Source organism: Sciurus vulgaris (genome assembly GCF_902686455.1).
Source record: "Sciurus vulgaris genome assembly, chromosome: 17".
NCBI lineage: Eukaryota > Metazoa > Chordata > Mammalia > Rodentia > Sciuridae > Sciurus > Sciurus vulgaris.
The window spans coordinates 41,812,418-41,831,537 of NC_136478.1; the positions used below are offsets into that span (position 1 = coordinate 41,812,418).

The window sequence follows — 19,120 nt, forward strand, 5'->3', positions numbered from 1 at the left end:
TAACGTACACGCGCACACACACACACACACACACACACACACACACACACACACACGCTTGCCCCCCCCACACACACAGTGATGAAATGAGCTGCTCCTTTTCTGTCCCCAGCGAAAGCAGAGCCAGCAACACACTGTTCCTACCCAAGCCTGTGCTCTGAGCTGGTGGCATAGGGCTGGATGAAGCTGTCCTTTTCCACAGTGGAGGTGTCACTTTCAGATCGGGATCTCTGACGAGGCTGGGGAATGGCAACGGTCTGCCCAGTCAATGTTGTTGCCAGAATGACTGCAGCCAGAGCAGATCTATGGGCAAAAACATTACATAAGACAGTGAGACAGGGACACTGGAGCCAAAAGCCCAACTGATCAAGGTTTACCTTCACAACCATGGTGTTTAACTGCATGACTGCTGCCTGCATGCCCACAGTCTGCTATGCACCATCAGACCATCTCACCTGACTCTCACATCAACTCTATGAATCAATATTAGTCATCCCAGTTTTCAAAGACATTTAATAACTTACAAAGCTTTTCTAGGCCATAGCAGGTGTAACCAGAGCTCTAGTCCAGGTAGTTAGATCCCAAACAGTTTTCTTATTAAAATGAAAGATCAGAATGGAAGGAAAAAAAGAGATAAAAATAAAGAAATGATGTAAAGGAGTGCTTTCAAAACTCTTGCAAATTATTAAAAACTATGTTATAGGAAAGACGGAAAAAATAGGTTCAACTTCCTACCTAAAAAAGCCAAACCAAACAAAAGAACAGAGTCAGAATTGTCCCAACTTACTGCCTGGGAAAATTTCCAGGTCGCACGGCACAGGGAGAAGGAACTGAAGTGGGGCCAGGCAGACTCTGAGTTGTAGAGATACAGCTGAGAGTCCAGGACGCCAAGGCAGAGAGAATTCGCAGGACAGAGTATCAGAAAGGAGAGAGCTGCCCAGAGAGAAACTTGGGGATCTACAGAAGGTCCCCAAGTGTTAAGCAGAATATTCCTCAGCACACATGGAAATGATCCAAACCTGGAGGAAGAGCCATCCAAAAACATCAGAGGAACAGTGCCAGATGCTTACACAAGGCCTGGGACAATGCCTGTTCCCACCAGATGGACTGGAAAAACTTATCATTCACAGGACACTGGGTACAGAACTCAGAAAGGTCTGGCCTCGGTGGTGAGAAATAGCTTGTCCTAGTTGAGCGCTGTTTCAGACACTCCCTAACACATGGAGACTCAAAAGATTCAACTGTTTCCTGGTAGCTTAACTGTATCCCAAAACAAAGACCAGAAGGATTTATAGGAATATAAAAATTTCAACAAGATAAAGTTCACAATGTGTTGTATTCAAAGATAACCAGATATGTAAGGGACAGAACAATATGATCTATTATGAAGAATCAATTGAAGCCCACTCAGAATTGAGCATATATGTGAGAATTAGCAGAAAAGAACATTAAGAGGGTTATTATAACTGCATTTCATAAAAAATTTATTTACTTGAACTTGTTTAGTTCAAAAAGCTAAATAAGAGACTGGAAGATTTTAAAGACCCAAACTTCAGGAGATGAAATGTCAATATCAGAGATGAAAAATACACTGATAAGGTTAACAGCAGGTTATACATTGCATAAGAAAAGACAAAAGCAACAGTAAATAACCAAAATGAAAAGGAAAAAAATAATTAAAGAGAACACAAGTGAGATGTGAGATTTTTTAAAAATGCTGTTGTTCAATGTTTAAACCACTAAGGTTTGGTGCAGTATGTTACACAGCAAAATACTGACAGGCAGCAGAAAGCATGAGTGGTGGAAACATGAAGTTAAGGACATAGGACTGAGCCTACATGCTGGTCTGCCACATGCTTTCTCTTAAAAAGCAATTTACCTAAGGCCATTCTGGCCTTGCTCTGGCTAAGTCAATAGGATATGTTACATTCCTTTGCAAACAACCTGTTATCTCTGAAGGCTATATATACCTCTCAAGGTTCTTGATTATAAGATTCTTCCCTGGTGATAAGAACACAAATAACCCTGAAGGGTAAACATAAAATCTGTTAAAAACACATTTCATCATTTACCAAAAACAGTCTTTCATTATTTATCAATTAAAACTGGTCAGCACAAACCAAGGTGACCAAGAGTCGCCTTTAGGTCTTTAGCATGTGATTTTAATTTCATAATAGTAACATCTCTTCTCCATGGGTTACATTTGGATATCTGCAGGTAAGACCATGAGCAATGGGAATTTAAATATCTGATGCAATGTACATACATAACTGCATAACTGATATGATTCTACAACACGTACAATCAGAAAAATAAAATTATACCCCATTTACGTATGATACATCAAAGTGCATAAGTGCATTCTACTGTCACGTATAACTAATTAGAATAAAATTTTTTTTTTTTTTTCGATCTATGCTGTCCTACCATCAGTCAAAAGTTGAGAAGTGGTAACCTGGAAACTTCCCTAAGTTTATAGAAACTTCCCTAAGTTCCCCAATAAAACTAGGGAAAACAACATGAGAAGAAGAAACAATGTGACCCCTGGACCACCACCATTAACATCAAAAGGTGCTGGAAAAAATGAATACCCACATGCAAGAAAGAAAAGAAATGAACTTGAATTTACATATTCCATGTCATACACAAAATTTAACTCAAAATGGATCATAAACCCAAATGGAAATTTATAAAACTTCTAAAATATAGGTGAAAATCTTTGTGACCTTAGGCAAAGATTTCAAAGGCATGATACAGAGAGCAAGATCCATGAAAGAAACAAATTGATAAGTTGGACTTCATAAACATTAAGGACTTTTGAAAATTCTCTGAAAAGCAACTGCCAAGAAACTGAAGGGACAAGCCATGGATGGGGAGAAAATATTTGCAAACACTATATTTGGTAAAAGACTTACATACTTGGAATGAAAAAATAAGCAAGCAACCCAATATTTAAAAATGGGTAAAAGACTCGAATTGATTTTTCATTAAAGAAGAAATAGATAAGCATATGAAAAGATGCTTAATGCCATGTATTAGTTATTAGAGAAATAAAAATAATACTATGATGATATAACTACTGTGCTATTATGATATAAGTATTTTGGGTTTTGTCCTGGCTCACAGCTCCTGTAACCCTAGTTATTTCCTAAGTGACTAAAGCAATAAGAACATCTTTTGATTAAGAATTTGGTCTTTTGTTTGGTTCCTGAAGTAACTCCAGAACGGCTTCAGAGCAATAAAGATGAGAGACAGCCTTTCATTATTTACAAGCCCTTCCAAACACACCTGAACACACAGGTTAATGAGGTGATTTTTGGTAAATCCCTCAAAAACCACAAGATGGGGATTGGTTGCCAGGGGAACAGGCCAGGTGCTCAAAAGGAAGGAACATTCAGCTCCACCCCCCAGCTCCAAGAAGGGATCACCAAGAGCCAATCATTTAATCAATCTTGCCTACATAATGAAACTTCCACAAAAAAACAAAAAGACTGGTTCAGAGAGCTTGCAGGTGCTGAACATGTGGGAGCTTCCAGGAAGAACACAACTATGTGCTGGGTGATCTACCCCAGCTCCACAGGGCAGAAGCTCCTGAGCTGAAGACCCTTCCTGACCTCACTCTATTATCTCTTCATCGATTTACTTGTATGCTCTAAAATAACCTGTTTCCCTGAGTTCTGTGAGCTGTTCTACCAAATAAACCAGATGTAAGAAAGGGGTGTGGAAGGGGTGTGGGAACCCTGGTTTGTAGCCAGTACGTCAGAAACAAGTAAAACAGGGGCTGGGGAGATAGCTCAGTAGATAGAGTGCTTGCCTTGCAAGCATAAGGCCCTGGGTTTGATCCCCAGCAAACCCCCCCCCCCCCAAAAAAAAAAGAAAAGAAACAAGTAAAACAAACTGGGGTCTGTGATTGACATCTGAAGTGAAGAAGAGGTTATCTTGGGGACTGAGGCCTCAACCTATGGCATCTGCTGCTATGGCAGTGACAACATTGAATTGCCTTTAAGAGCTGCAATACACCACTCACTGGTGATGAAGAGGAATCTAGCTTTGCTGCCTGAAATCATCAACAGCAGACACTGACAAGCATCCCTGTCTTTTTTTTTTTTTTTTTTTTTTAATGTATTTTTTAGTTGTAGGTGGACACAATATCTTTATTTTACTTTTATGTGGTGCTGAGGATCGAACCCAGGGCCTGACTCATGCTAAGGGAGTGCTCTACCACTGAGCCACAACCCCAGCTCTGCATCCTCTATCTTAATTAGCTGCTAATACTAAAACAGGCTTAGAACGCACCCACCAGTAGAAATGGAGAAAATCCAGTTTCAGTAGGAACATAAATAGAACAGCAGCTTTAGAAAATAGTTTAACAGTTTCTTAAATACCCACCTGTCACATAACCCAAATATTCCCCTCCTAATTACCTAAGAAAAATGAAAGCATGCATCCAAAGGTTTCAAAGCAGCTTTATTCTAGTAACTAAAAACTAGAAAGAGGTGAGTAGATAAACAAAGTGTGGTAGAAATACAGTTCTCAGCATGAAAAGGATGAATTATTGATGTTCACAACAATGTGGAGAATATCAAATAATTATGATAAGTGAAAGAAACCAGCATAATTATTTCATGTAATTCTACTTACATAAAGTTCTAGAAAATGCATACTAATCTATAGTGACGGGTTAGTGGTTGCCTGTGAGTGGAGGTGGGTTGGGTGGGGGAATGGGAGGAGGGAGAGAGGAAAAGAGAGGTACTGCAAAGGGGCTTCAGGAACCTCCCGGGCATCATGGATACAGTTATTATCTTTCACGTGGTAATGGTTTGACAGAGGTAAACATATATCAAAACTTAGCAAATTACACATTTTAAATATGTAGTTTATTATACATATACCTTAGTAAAATATTTTTAGAAGAAATGACTATCTAAAGCAAAAACAGCAATGCACTTTGCAATTTCTACATACGGAATTAAAATTTTATGAATCCCACTATTACAATAATTATAATGCACAGATATAAAAAAAGGTTAAAAAAAAGAATTAAAATGTATGACAACAGTCACACAAAAGACAGAAGGAAGACACAGAAGTAAATTGCTAGAAGGTTTTTGCATTATACATGAAGTGGAATAATAATATTAAAGGTTAACTGGGGTGTCACTATGGACACTATGAAATTTTTCTAATAAAACAAGACTTGCCATGAAATAACACGTTTCATTTGTTTTCCTGGGGCACAATGGCATGAAAAGCTACCCCACTCCAGCTACTGCTATGGTTGCATAAAGCCCCAACAACACAACAGAGTTGTTCCCACAAACACTGAAGAATTGGACAGCACCACATCTGCATCACAGCCAGGCCACTCCTCTAGCCAGCCTTGAGATCTGTGCCAGATACTAATGCCCAGGCCTTGCAGGTGACCCAAAAGAGAGATGACAAATGGGACCCCTTTCATGGGGTTGTTGGGAGGAGGAAACGTGGCGATGCTTCTTCAGTACTTACCAAAGTAGTTGGCACAAAGTAAACACTACTACCATCCATGGTATCCAGACTGTGCTGAAGGAAAAAGCAAATGCTAAAATATTTCACGCTGATTATTTTTTCTCCCTGGTACAGGAACCAAACCAGGTGCATGAGAGGCAAGCACTCTATCACTGTGCTTTATCCCTAGCCTTTCAGAGTTTTTTTTTGTTTTTGTTTTTTAAATCAGGGGATACACAACATTCTAGTACCAAAGAACACTAGAGAGAAGGTACCATCCTGCAATGGAATCAGTTCTTATTCACTGTTCATAACCAAGTCAATGTCTTCTGTGGACCAAAAATAGACCCACGCCAGTGTCCAAAATCCATCAAGGTACAGGCAGGGCATCTCAGGAATAAGAGTCAGGTACCTGCTGTGTTCAGTGCACTGGAGGACAGGGAATGCTAAGTTTCAGCAGTGAATGTGCTCCTTCTTAACATAAAGCAGTTCTTTTAAGACAGAATCATGTTTAAAAAGAAAACTAGGGACTGGGGTTGTGGCACAGTAGTAGAGCGCTTGCCTAACATGCGTGAGCCTGGGTTTGATCCTCAGCACCACATAAAAATAAATAAAGGTATTGTGTCCACCTACAAATAAAAAAAATAAAAAAAGAGAGAGAGAGAGAGAAAGAAAACTATGTGGCTGGGAATAAGTAGTGGCACATGACTGTAATCCCAGCAACTCAGGAGGATGAGGCAAGAGGATCACAAGTTCCAGTTCAAGGCCAGCCTCAGCAATTTAGTGCAGTCCTAAGAAACTTAGTGAGAACCTGTTCCAAAATAAAAAATAAAAAGGTTGAGGATCTAGCTCAGTGATTATATGCCCCTGGGCTCAATCCCTGGTATCATAAAAAGAAAAGAAAGGAAACTATGTGCACAATTCAAAACTCTTTCTAAAATACTATTAACCTGATCAGGATGTAAGTTAGTGGTACATTATAAGTTTAGCATGTACAAGGCCCCAAGTTCAAACTCTAGCACCAAAAGAATAAAGGAAGTACTATTAACCCGAACGTTTGCATTTTAATGCTTTTTATTTTGAGAAAAATACTAACTACATCCAATCACAAAATGTGAGCTCATCCACCTTACTTGGAGAGACCCTAAGTTTATTATCCTCAGAGAAGCCAGATTAAGTGCAACAATATAGAATTGTAGTAAATATTTCAAAGGATATGCTTCTAATCACCCTACCTGTGAACTGTGTGTTTTTTTTTTAATAGTTCCAGGATCCAGTACTTGGTGCTGAGGACAAGAGTAATCTCAGGGTGTGCCCATCTGAGACTCACCTTGGTCTCTCTGGAGACAGGTTAGGGCTGCGGGGAGGAGGTGTGCGAGGCACAGCTGGCTTTGGAGCGATGGTGGCTGCAGGGAGGAGGCCAGGGGTGATGTGTTTCTGCACAAATGAAACCCAGCAGAAGTCACTGGGATGGAGTAACCACCTGGGTCCTAACACCACCACCACCTCCCACACCTGGGAGGGGAAACCTACACTGGTCACCCTGGGATCCAGCCCCATCAGGAGCCCCACTCCTGCCCTAGCACTCCCAATCCCCATCTGGCCATAAAAGTGCACCCACCAGAGGGAGCCTACTGTGGGGTCCTCTTGTCCTTCCCTCCTCACAACAGCTTTCTTGACCATCCCCCAGAGTCATCCCAGACTCTCTACTTGTTCCATATTACTACCCCCTGTGTGTCCCCTGCTGAGCAGGGTGACTTCCTAAGAAGCAGGTGACTTTCTTGTCTTTATTAATCTTGGAACTCTAGCACTGAGCACACTGCCCCACAGGAACTTAATGAAGATTTTAAATGGCTTATCTCAAACACGTAGAGTAATGAAAAACACTCCTATAGAAAAAGAAAGTCAGACCCTGCTTTAGGTAACTGGGGATCCCTCAGGAGTATCTGGGACTAGCCAGTCTTTTTTTTTCTGGGCACTAGCCATTCACTCACTCCTAGAGGCAGGACACCATGACAACACTGAAGAAATCTTGTCTTTGAGGAGCAAAAACTGTCTATGAGAGTATAGAGGAAAAACACCCAAATAGTTCATCTAGAACTCATAATTATGGAGTGTCAAGCAAGAGGTAAACATGAAATGCTGAGGTGGCCCAAGGAGGAAAGGGGTCCCTCAGGTCCTGGAGCCAGCAAGGGGACCTCAAGTGTTCCCCTTGGAGAAGATCATAGATGCTTGTAGACTGGGTCTTCAGAGATCGTCACTGCTCCCACATTTGGAATGTGATGGAAGAGTATTCTGAGAACAGGCACAGCATGAGCAGAGGGATGGAGTGAGACACTGGTGACAATACTCTGCAAATAACAGAGTCACCTGTTGCTGGGTCAGAGTCACCTGGAAGGGAAAAGCTACAACAGTGGGCTTGGGGTCACAGTGGGGATTATTCCCATTTGCAAGTCTTATGGTACCAGATGAAGATATCCTATGGCCTAGTGAGGAGCACCCTTTTGAAGGTGGGCCCTACAAAGATTAACCAAAGAGTAGGAAACACAATGTACAGGGGAGGAAGAGATGTGCAGCTGGGAGCAAACTTCAGGAGGGAGGGATGGGCAGATCTAAGGGTCCCTGCAGTCTCATTGTCACCCTAGTTCATTTGCTGGCCACTCCCAGGAGCAGATGTTGCAGAGCCATCTTTGCCACTTCTCTCTACTCTCTACACCTCTCTTGTATGGTGCAGACCACTCTGCATTTGTTATAAAACTTATTTTACATGTCTGCCACCTTCCTCTTCCCCCCACCACCTGGGAGATTCTCAAGGACAAGAAAGTGTTTTCTTCTTAACCTTCAAATCCCCTGGGCTGACATCTAGTAGGTACTCCAAAAAGGCCTCATGATTTTTGTTTTTGTTTCAAAAGAGTAAATCCCCCATAGTATGATGAACATTTCTTACATGTGCCATTATAATCATTTCCTAACTCTGGTCCTCTCACCTCTGGTCTCTGAATGACAGGATAATTCTGTCTCCACCCAACATGAAAACCCTCAGAGCTCCACTCTCTTGATGACATGTAAATGGTCTAACACAGCATAGGTCTCTATAAGTTGGTTCCTACCAACGGACCCAGATTCATCTTTCACTACATATATATGTAGGTGGTAGGGATGGACCAGAGTTTTGCTCGTGCTAGGCAAATGCTCTATCACTGAGCTATAACTGCAGCCCCCTCCACACATTCTGGCTTTGGCACTCAGAATTTCCTTCCATTTCCCAAACAGCAAATAATACATTCTTTTTCAGTTCTAGGCATATACTCCACTCAGAGTTCTCTTTTCTCACTCCCTTCAAAGTCCAAGTCAAGTCTCTGGACTCCTAGGTGCCTCTCCAATGGTACAAACCTCTACAGTAGTTTTTACGCTGCCATTCTGTATTGAATTATTTATGGACTTGCCTATCCTCTAAATAATGCAGCTGTCAATCTTTTATGGGTATCTGCACACAGCAAGAACTCAACAGTATTTATTGTTTCAAATAAAAACTCAGTGAACATGCTGATGTGAGTTAGTAGAATTACAATGCAAAATTAGGCTTCAAGCTGGAAGTGGTGGCACACGACTGTAATCCCAGCTACTCAGGAGGCTAAAGCAGGAGGATTACAAGTTTGAGGTCAGCCTTGGCAACTTGGTGAGGCCCTGTCTCAAAATAAGAATTAAAAATATATATTAAACAGGGCTGGAAATACAGTTCAGGAGTTGAATGCCCCTGGGTTCAATCCCCAGTACAAAAAAATAAATAAATAAATAAAGCTTCACTTACATCTTCATTGCTTCTCAACATCCACCTGTTTAAAACGACTTCAGCTGAGAACAAGTGAGACGTGCTGTCTGGTCTTATTTTAAAAGGGATTAGGAGTGCCTTGTCACAATGCTTTTTCTGCACTTTAACATTAATTTTGTGGGAAATTCAATATAAGTAGGTTTAGGTTTTTCCAGGCAAGTAGGGAAAGGGGAGACAGGAACAAGAGAGTTGATGGTGCAGAGAGTGATTATAATGATGACAGGTGTATTTAGTTGAAAAAGAGGATCTCAAGGACGAGAGATACCAGTGGGTCATTAAAAGTTGATAGGTTCAGGAACCAGGGGTATATAGGTCAGTGCCTGCCCTACTATGTGTAAGAACATGGGTTAGACCCCCAGCACCGCCAAAACACACAAACAAAAAACGCTGGTAAGATCAAAAAACTGCAGGAAAGGAGGGGGGAGGTGTCAGAGGATTGTTGAGTCAGGATGCTAGAGCGAGTAAGAAAGACAACGGGGTAGTGAGAATGAGAACGGGAATGAATGTAAGTATATAATGACAGTGTGGCTATGGGAAGATCTGGAGGGAAGAAATTCAGGCGCGTCTGGGCGGGGGAGGTCAGATGGGGGTGGATCTGTGAGTGCTGGGGGAACGGGGGCGGGGTGGGCAGTGGGTTCTAAAGACTGCAGTGGCATGATCAGATTTGTTTTCACATATTTCCTTTAGCTGCTATGTAGAGAACGAACTTCGGGGAAGAGCGAGAGTTGAAAGCAAAGAAACTTGTGAGGAGCTGCTTAGGAAGCAGAGCAGGGAGACAGAAGCTGGAGGCGGGGGTTGGGGTGGGCACCACTTATAGATATATTTGGTGGATAGAATCGATGCGATTTGCTGATGGGTACGTGGTGGGTGGTGGAGGGAGGAATCAAGAATGACTCCATTCGGGGATATCCAGCAGTGGGGCATCTTTGTAGCAGGCGGGAGTGAACTCCCAGCACCGAAGCGAGTGTTGCAGGGAAGACAGTGATTCCTGTCTGTGGCTGATTCTGAAGTAGATGATTCTTTAGGACTGACAAATTAGGGCTTCTCGAACTAAGAACCACTTCTTCCGGTGCCGCCGCCTTCTCTCAATCTCAGGCCAAATACCAAACCCTCCCCAAACTCTCACCCCTTAACTCCCGGGACAGGCGAGAATCTACTTACGAACTGGCTCTTGCGGCTTCTCCGAAATCCCCCGAGCATCTTTGCTGCAGGGGCTGGCCGGGCCGAGGCCTGGATTTACCAGCATATATCCCCGAAGCTGGGGACCGCTCTTTAAAGTCTGTTTCTCTCTGGCTGGCCTAACTCCAGACGCCTTTTTTTCCTAAAGGACTTCGAAACAACCACGCTTGCTGTTGGCTCGCTTTTGTCTTTGACCAATCAGAGCCAAGGTTACTTCCACATCCGTCGCTCTTGGCAACTAGCGAGTCCCGTTCAAATCTCCACCAGTGAGGAAGCGATCTGCTCTTTCGGTTCTCTTATTGGTCAGTTCAGGTGTACGTCTCTGATACCACAGCCTATCGGGCACCATGGAAGGCGCAGGGCGGGTAGAATGAAAAACTGGGCGAGTCGGGCTGGTTTGAATCCGGAAGTGGGGCGGCTTCAGGTAATGTTCGGAACCTCTAGACTGGGGCGGAAGTGGGGGCCCTACCTGCTGGATCCTAGTCCCGGACTGAACTGAGGAGGCCGAGCGCGGCCCAGCTGGGCCTTTAGGCCCCAGGCAGGTGCTGAAAATGAGGGACGCAGCCACGAGGGCAGAAATCTCCAGTTTCTTAAGACTGAGAGACCACTTTGCAGACGAGAGGCTGCTAAATAAGTCCCTGGCTTCGTAGTGTAATGTGGGGCCCTTTGCGGGAGAGCTTGCCCAAGAGTCGCCTTGCATTTCCTGATTTAGGTCCAGACCACCGATGGAAAAGAATCTCCCTGAAGGCGCAGGCCCCGTGCACGTGCCTTTTGGGCATGTTGTAGCTAATGAAAAGTGGCGCGGGTCTCAACTGGCGCAGGGGTTGCAAGGTCGGTGGGCTGCTTGTCAAATGTCCTTTCTTTCCTCCACACATAAAAAAAAAAAAAAAAAAAAACTATGTTACCGCCTTTTTATCAGTTCACAGAACTCATTTTGTTTCCATATTTCAAGGGAAAATTAAACTCGTTTTTGAGGATGGCCTGACACCAGATTTTTACCTGACAAGCAGATCCTGCATTCTCTATGTCACTGAAGCTGATTTGGTGGCAGGAAATGGCTACAGAAAAAGAATTGTTCGAGTTAGAAATGTAAGTACTGAATTAAAGAAACTGAAATTGAACTTTGACTCTCCATCCCTTGGAACAATTTACATGTAATACCATGGACCATCTAAGCACCTTCTTAACTTTGTTTTTGTTGTTTTATTTATTGGTACATTATAATTACACATAATAGTGGAATTTGTTGTTATATATTTGTACTTGTGCATGCACAATGTAACTCAGTTTCGTTCCCAGTACTGCCCCTTTCCCTTCCCTCCACCCTCCTCCTGGGTCCCGCCTATTGCTTTCTTAACTTTGAAAGGAATTTTGTTACAAAATGGTTTACTGTCTTTTTTTTGAAGTCTGGTAACCTTCAAGGGATCGTAGTAGTTGAAAAAACACAGATCAATGAGCAGTACTTCCCAGCCATACAGAAGTTCACTGTACTGGACCTTGGGATGGTGTTACTTCCAGTGGCCAACCAGATGGAAGCATCTGGCCTCATTGTTCAGTTAGTAAGTACTGATTTCCTCCTTCACAATAGCCCTGTCCTACTTAAGATTTTCAACTGACCTTGATAGATCCTTTTTTTACTCTGGCAGCTGCCTTTGCTGTAGTTGCAAACCATGAATCCAATGTCTTTCCCTGTGTTGGCTTATCAAACCTTGAAAAATTGAAGTAAGCAGGTTTACGTTATTTAAAAAAAAAAAATAACTGGTTCTCCATTGTCCTCACTGATAATTTGGTTGTTCATTAGCATCTTCTGGAAAACTTAAAAACAGTGTTAGGGCTGGGAATATTGCTCAGTGGTGGAGCAATCCCCAGCAGGGTGGGGGTGGGGGAGAAGTGGTGGGGGAGTGATACATGAGCCAATTGTGACCAATTTTTTTGTGTGCATTTTTAAATCCTGCCTGCTAGGGTCGAAAACCATATTGAAAGGCAAGTGGCACCATGTGGTTCCCTGATTCCTCTCCACTACACCACTTGCTTCACTGTTCCTAACTTCCCATGATATGATGCTATTTTCTGCCTTGGTAAATCTCCAGTACCTGAAGCCTAATTTCTCCTTGTACCTAAATTCTCCTTTGTAATTCCTAAATTCTCCTTTGTAAAGCCTAAATTCTCCTTTGTAATTGTACAGAGTAAGTATGCCTTTATTTTATTTGCTTATTTTTGTATGTAGTGCTAAGGATGGAACCCAGTGCCTCACACTATGCTAGGCAAGCGCTTTGCCACTGAGCCCCAGCCCCAGCCCTAAGTTTCTCCTTTGAAAGGCAAGCTTGATAGGTTGTTTGAAGTAGGTCTCATTTATATATAGCCATCATTTAACCTGGCACAAAACTCGAGTTTTGTAAAGTATTTAAAAAAAATTTTTTTTCATATGTGTATTTAGGGTAATAATGTCTGTTTCATTCTACCTCCTTCCCATCCCCATCCCTCCCCTCCTCTCACTCCCTTCTGCATAATTCAAAGTTCCTTTATTCTCCCCTGCCCAACCCTGACTATGGATCAGCATCCACTTATCAGAGAAAACATTCGGCCTTCGGTTTTTTGGGATTGGCTTATATCACTTAGTATGATATTCTTTAGTTCCATCCATTTATCTGCAAATGCCATCATTTCATTCTTCTTTAAGGCTGAGTAATATTCCATTGTGTATATGTACCACATTTTCTTTATCTGTTCATCCGTTGAAGGACATCAAGGTTGGTTCCATAGTTTTGCTATTGTGAATGGAGCTGCTATAAACATTGATGTGGCTGTGTCACTGTAATATGCTGATTTTAAATCCTTGGGGTATAAACCGAGGAGTGGGATAGCTGGGTCAAATAGGGGTTCCATTCCAAGTTTTCTTAGGAATCTCCACACTGCTTGCAAAAGTGTTTGTATCTATCTACAGTCCCACCAACAATGTACCTTTTTCCCCACATCCTCGCCAACACTTATTACTGCTTATGTTCTTGATAATTGCCATTCTGACTGGAGTGAGATGAAATTGTAGTTTTGATTTGCATTTCTCTAATTGCAAGAGATTATGAACATTTTTTCATGTTTGTTGATCGATTGTATTTCTTCTGTGAAGTGTCTGTTCAGTTCCTTAGCCCATTTATTGACTGGGTTTTTGTTGTTGTTGTTTTTGGCATTAAGTTTTTTGAGTTCCTTATATATCCTGGAGACTAGTGCTCCGAGGTGCGTGTGGTTAAGATTTTTTTCCCATTCTGTAGACTCTCTCTACATTACTGATTGTTTCCTTTGCTGGGAAGAAGGACTTTTTAGTTTGAATCCAACCCATTTATTGATTCTTAATTTTACTTCTTGGATTTTAGGAGTCTTGTTAAGGAAGTCGGGTCCTAAGCCGACATGATGAAGATTTGGGCCTACTTTTTCTTCTCTTAGGCACAGGGTCTCTGTTCTGGTGCTTAAGTCTTTGATCCACTTTGAGTTGATTTTTGTGCAGGGTGAGAGATAGAGGTTTAATTTCATTTTGTTACATATGGGTTTCCAGTTTTCTCAGCACTGTTGTTGAATAGGCTATCTTTTCTCCATTATATATTTTTGGCACCTTTTTGTCTAGTATGAGATAACCTTATTTGTGTAGGTTTCTCTGTGTGTTCTAGTTTGTATCATTGATCTACATGGCTATTTTGGTGCCAATTCCATGCCATTTTTGTTACTATTGCTCTGTAGTATAGTTTAAGGTCTGGTAGGGTAATGCCTCCTGCTTCTCTCTTCCTGCTAAGGATTGCCTTGGCTATTCTGGGTCTCTTATGTTTCCAAATGAATTTCATGATTGCTTTTTCTATTTCTATGAAGAATGTCATTGGGATTTTAATAGGAATTAACATTCAACCTGTATAACACTTTTGGTAGTATAGCCATTTTGACAATATTAATTCTGCCTAACCAAGAGCATGGGAGATCTTTCCATCTTCTAAGGTCTTCTTCAATTTCTTTTAGTGTTCTGTAGTTTTCATTGTAGAGGTCTTTCACCTCTTTTGTTAGATTGATTCCCAAGTATTTTATTTTTGTTGAGGCTATTGTGAATGGGGTGGTTTTCTTTATTTCTCTTGCAGTGGATTCGTTGCTTATGTGTAGCAAGACATTTGATTTGTGTATTGATCTTATAGCCTGCAACTTTGCTGAATTCATTTATGAGTTCTAGAAGTTTTCTCTGGTGGAATTTTTTGGATCTTCTAAATATAGAATCATGTCCTCTACAAATAGTGATAGTTTGAGTTCTTTTTCGTAAAGTATTTTTATCTCTTACTCATTTGTGTGGTCATGTGGTCCATCTTTTAATAATTTCACTAATGTCTGAAAATTTATATTCGAGGTATATAAAAGCATTTGAACCTATGATTCAAGCTGAACAAAATGGAAAAATTATTTTTTAAAAGAATTGCCAGCCCTCCAGAGGGCGCTCATGTGTTTTTCCCTTAATTTCTGGTTCAGGTACAAGAGCACTCCAAAGAACCCAGTAAGAACCCTTTTCTCAGGAAGAAACGGGCTCTGCTCTCTGAGCCATACCTCCTTCGAACTGTGCAGCAGATCCCAGGAGTTGGGAAAGTTAAAGCTTCTCTTCTGCTTCAGAAGTTTCCAAGTATCCAGCAACTGAGTAATGCTTCTGTTCAAGAACTTGAGCCGGTAGTAGGACAAGTGGTAGCACAGCAAATCTACACCTTCTTCACCCAGTCCAGGTGACAGCTGCCCTCATCTACTGTTTTCTTTTGACCATGAACTACAGGATCTGGTTTTCATATTTAAAAAAAAAAAAAAAAAAAAAAAAAAAAAAAAAAAAAACAGGCGCAGTGGCACACACCTCTAATCCCAGCGGCTGGAAGGCTGAGGCAAGAGGATCAAGTTCAAAGCTAGCCTCAGCAATGTAGCAAGACGCTGTCTCAAAATTTTAAAAAGGGCTGGGAATGTGCTCAGTGGTTAAGTGTCCCTGGGTTCAATCCCTGGTATAAATCCCCTCTCCTCAAAAAAAAAAAAAAAAAAAAAAAAAAAGCCTAAGAAAATAGAGTATTTTACAGCATTTAGTGAAAGCTGCGGTAGGCCTAATGGAGCCTGTGGTTACGCTGCTGTACTAAGTTTGGACATTTAAGTTACCCTCTGATAACTTCTTACCTTCTGCTAAGATGGGGAAAAAACAGCCCAAATCTTCCTAAGAAAGTCAGGGACTCTCAGTAAAAAGCTAGTTAGGGCAGATTTTTGTGAGTGACCCTGACCTGTATCTGTCATGGAATAGACTTTCAGGTGGTGGATATATCCATCTAAAGGAAATTAACCCACAATGAAGCAGTGTGTATCAGAAGCCCCTTCCTTCTTCTTGGACTCAGAGCTCCTGTTCTTTAGGTCTGGTCTGCATATACCTGTGCTGCCAGTGTAAATAAACAAGTGCACAACAATTCCCTCCATGGTTCCTTGTTCCTTCATTTTCTCCTTCTTTTTTTGGCAGAGGGAGGGTAGACAGTTTATAATCACAGGACTTGTGTTCTGAACACAGAAAGCTTAGAGTCTGAAATTCCCCATTTATAGGTGAAAAATTAATGTATGTAAGGAAGGAAAGAGTGTGTTTGTAGATGTATGCCCAACAGTGGGAGGATACATAAGAAAACATTAGAAGCAGCTGCATCTGGTGAGGAGAGACAGGGTAGAGGATCAAAAGGTACAATGACCATTCAAAAAAACATACAACTGAAAACGCCAAATGTTTTAATAGTTACTAAAATAACCTGTTTTGTGAATTGTTAGTTATTTTTAAAAATCAAACACATTTTGTGCATGAGGTTAATAAAAATTTAGAAGGAATTAAAGTAAAATGAAAGTAAAAAAACTCAGATAAATGAAGGTGTTTATTTAAATATTTATACAAACATGGCCCTAAAAGCAGTAGATATACTTCCCAAAGGTTGTTGCTCCCCTAAAGATATTGCACAATAGAAAATATTTAAATTCTTGTTAATTCTCAAAATTAGATTTCAGCTATACTTTAAGCTATGTCATTTGTATATATGTCAACCATGAATCTTACTAGAGTCACAGTGTCATCCAACTTACAGCCAGAGAAATCAAATTGGTAAGAACATTCATTTTAAAAATCAAATAGAGCTTTAAACCTGAATCATTTACATCTTTACCTTACAAAATATAAAAACTACTTTTTTACCCAAGACTCTAAAAATATATAGTTATGTACTTTCTACTTTAAAACAAAATGAAAAATGTTTTGAGTATCAAACAGTATATTATCTACCCTGTAGACAGCATCTCCATCTAACACTGCCGTTGTGTTAGCAACTTGTAAAATGGCATCAAACTAGAGGAAAAGGTGCTCCTAAATTGTTTTTATTTTATTTTATTTTATTTTTTATTTTTTGGCAGTCCTGGGGATCTAACCCCAGGGCTCTGAGGCCCTAGGAATGCCAAAAAAAAGTCAAAACAAATTTGGCACTAGACTTTATCTGGAAATAGCATTCATATTATGTAGAAATAATAGTGAAGTCTTATCAAGTTAGTAAATTCCCATGAGGAAGCAGTTCTCTGGAGCAGTTTTTAATAATGAATTTCATTCTGTCATTATAGTCCTCTGACCTGCCTTAACTCGAGGGTCCTCTGAACTCTAGGTTAAGGAATGATTATTACCCAAACTTCAACACTTAGAAATAGTTCTATTTTTATAGGAAACCCCAATTTAACTCAGCCTCTGAAGTTAAAACTGTAACCACTGAAAATAGCTATAATTTCCATACTATTCTATTTACAATATTTTATAGAATAAATAACTTGCAGCAATATACTGACATTCCTCAAATAAGCATGTTTTCCACAGATTTCTAGAGGTTTCTTGTTATTTTCTTAAAAGCATATCAAATACAAGTTTACGCTATAAGAAAATGGGATTTGAGAATATTTAGGTATTTTCCATATGGCACAAATTTTAAGGCCTAATCAGCCCTAGAAACATTTTACGGACTGAACATTTCTGTTTCCTTCCGTTAATACAAAGAGCTATCAGTGTTGAGCAGGCTGAAAGGCGTGGGGAGCTTCTTCTTGATGTGAGGTCTCGCCACCCCAACTGCAGGGAGGCATAAGGTGCTGGCTGACTTCTGTCTGTTCTTATTGGTGCCCCAACTCAAAAAGGAAAGCTTTTTTGAGATTTTCTTGGTTTTATCACTTTTATCATCGTCCTCTATGGCTAAACAGATCATGGAGTAAGTTTTCTGCATTCCCACAGAGTAGGTGGCACTCTTATTATGCTGCACATAGGAAAGAAAGAAAAAAGGTGTCAGACAATCTTCAAGATACCTAGTAAATGATTATAAAGTTTGAGACGCACAGTCTGCCACTATCCTCTTCAAGCTGATTTAACTCTAAAACTCAGGTGACCAGTGCTTACATAGAATTTGACCCTTGAAAGCAAGGACAATTTTTAAGGAATATACTCAGTACTAGTAATTTAGGCTTTGGAACCACTTTTCACTTTTTAAGCTTCTTATTTTGAGAAAGTAAAACAACCAGGGTAAACAATATGAAAATACAGTAGGTCTTCCTCTCACACTGGCTTCCAGGTCCTCCCTCCAAGGTAACTACTGTGTTATACTTCTAGAGATAATGTGCATATATAAGTATTGGTATGTGTGCCTAAGTATACTTCACCATTTGTCTCTTTAAAAGGAATACACACTGTTCTGATAAGTGCTTTTTTCACTTAATAGAACTTAGATTTTAATCCATGCCAGTAGGTATAGATCAGTTTCATTCTCTTTAAAGACAATATAGAATCCATCATGAAGACACTGCTATTAACTTTTTTCCCCTTAAAAAAAATTGTAGCCAGGTGTGGTGCACATAAGTAATCTATGCAACTTGGGAGGCTCAGGCAGGAGGATCACAATTTCAAGGCCAGCCTCAGCAACTTAGGGAGGCTCTGTCTCAAAAAATAAAAATAAAAAAGGGCTGAAGATGTAGCTCAGTGGTAAAGTGCCCCTGGGTTCAATCCCAGTACGAAAGAAAAATAATTATGGTAAAATATATAACAAAATTTATCATTTTAAGCATATTTAAATGTACAGAATTCAGTGGTATTAAATACATTCACACTATTGTACAATCATCACCATTCTATCCCCAGAACTTTTTTCATCTTCCCCAGTTGAAACTCTATAAACACTAACTTGGAACAAATTATGTGGGACTCAAGGAGGAAAACTAAGGAAACTTGTTTTCTAAATCACCTGTTTCTAAGGTTGGCCTCACAATGAGATGGCTTCATTCACTAAAAGTTTACTGAACATCTACTATGTTCCAGGCACAAAAATCAAACCATTTATAGAAACGTACATACATATATCTACAGTGTTCATAATATAAATCTTAGGAGGAATCCGAGTTAGGCACAACCAAGGAGTGGTATTTGCTGTTATTCCTCTTAAGAATTTGGACCGTTTGGAGGATGTTTCTTCTCCCTTTTCTATAAAACTAACCATTAATCCTACCATGCCTTATAGGGCACACATACTCTATTAAAAACAATAATGAAACAGCCAGATGTGATAGCACACACCTGTAATCCCACCT

At 40.5% G+C, this 19,120-nt stretch overlaps 3 protein-coding genes across 6 annotated transcripts in view; 1 reads left to right on the forward strand and 2 right to left on the reverse strand.

Annotated features, from left to right (window-relative positions):
- The window catches only part of CEP89 (centrosomal protein 89), a 56,177-nt gene extending 45,541 nt beyond the window's left edge, over positions 1 to 10,636 (reverse strand). For all 3 annotated transcript variants that reach the window (XM_079119904.1, XM_079119903.1, XM_079119902.1), the window contains exons 1-3: positions 10,478 to 10,636; positions 6,815 to 6,921; positions 145 to 303 (exon numbers count right to left, since the gene is read on the reverse strand). In XM_079119904.1, coding sequence (XP_078976030.1) covers positions 145 to 303; positions 6,815 to 6,921; positions 10,478 to 10,516 — 305 coding nt within the window. In that variant the 5' untranslated portion in view covers positions 10,517 to 10,636. The remainder of the gene's footprint in view (positions 1 to 144; positions 304 to 6,814; positions 6,922 to 10,477) is intronic.
- Positions 10,637 to 10,809: 173 nt separating this feature from the next.
- Positions 10,810 to 15,586, forward strand: FAAP24 (FA core complex associated protein 24). Of its 2 annotated transcripts, XM_079119916.1 has the most exons (5): positions 10,810 to 11,037; positions 11,208 to 11,326; positions 11,448 to 11,584; positions 11,902 to 12,054; positions 14,993 to 15,586. In XM_079119916.1, exons 2-5 carry the CDS (start codon positions 11,221 to 11,223, stop codon positions 15,239 to 15,241), a joined length of 645 nt encoding a protein of 214 aa, XP_078976042.1. In that variant the 5' UTR covers positions 10,810 to 11,037; positions 11,208 to 11,220; the 3' UTR covers positions 15,242 to 15,586. The 2 variants fall into 2 exon arrangements, with proteins under 2 accessions (XP_078976042.1, XP_078976041.1); XM_079119915.1 differs by having other exon boundaries at positions 10,813 to 11,326.
- A 138-nt stretch (positions 15,587 to 15,724) lies between these two features.
- Positions 15,725 to 19,120, reverse strand: part of RHPN2 (rhophilin Rho GTPase binding protein 2) — a 63,124-nt gene continuing 59,728 nt past the window's right edge. The window contains exon 15 of the mRNA XM_079119909.1: positions 15,725 to 17,799. Within this exon, the coding sequence (XP_078976035.1) occupies positions 17,539 to 17,799 (261 nt within the window). The 3' untranslated portion in view covers positions 15,725 to 17,538. The remainder of the gene's footprint in view (positions 17,800 to 19,120) is intronic.

Bases quoted from the DNA above. Each gene is read 5' to 3' on its own strand.
- FAAP24 (XM_079119916.1), top strand. From the start codon at position 11,221: ATGGAAAAGAATCTCCCTGAAGGCGCAGGCCCCGTGCACGTGCCTTTT. The intron at 11,327-11,447 runs GTCGGTGGGCTG...CCATATTTCAAG, and splicing joins ACTGGCGCAGGGGTTGCAAG to GGAAAATTAAACTCGTTTTT. The intron at 11,585-11,901 runs GTAAGTACTGAA...TTTTTTTTGAAG, and splicing joins GAATTGTTCGAGTTAGAAAT to TCTGGTAACCTTCAAGGGAT.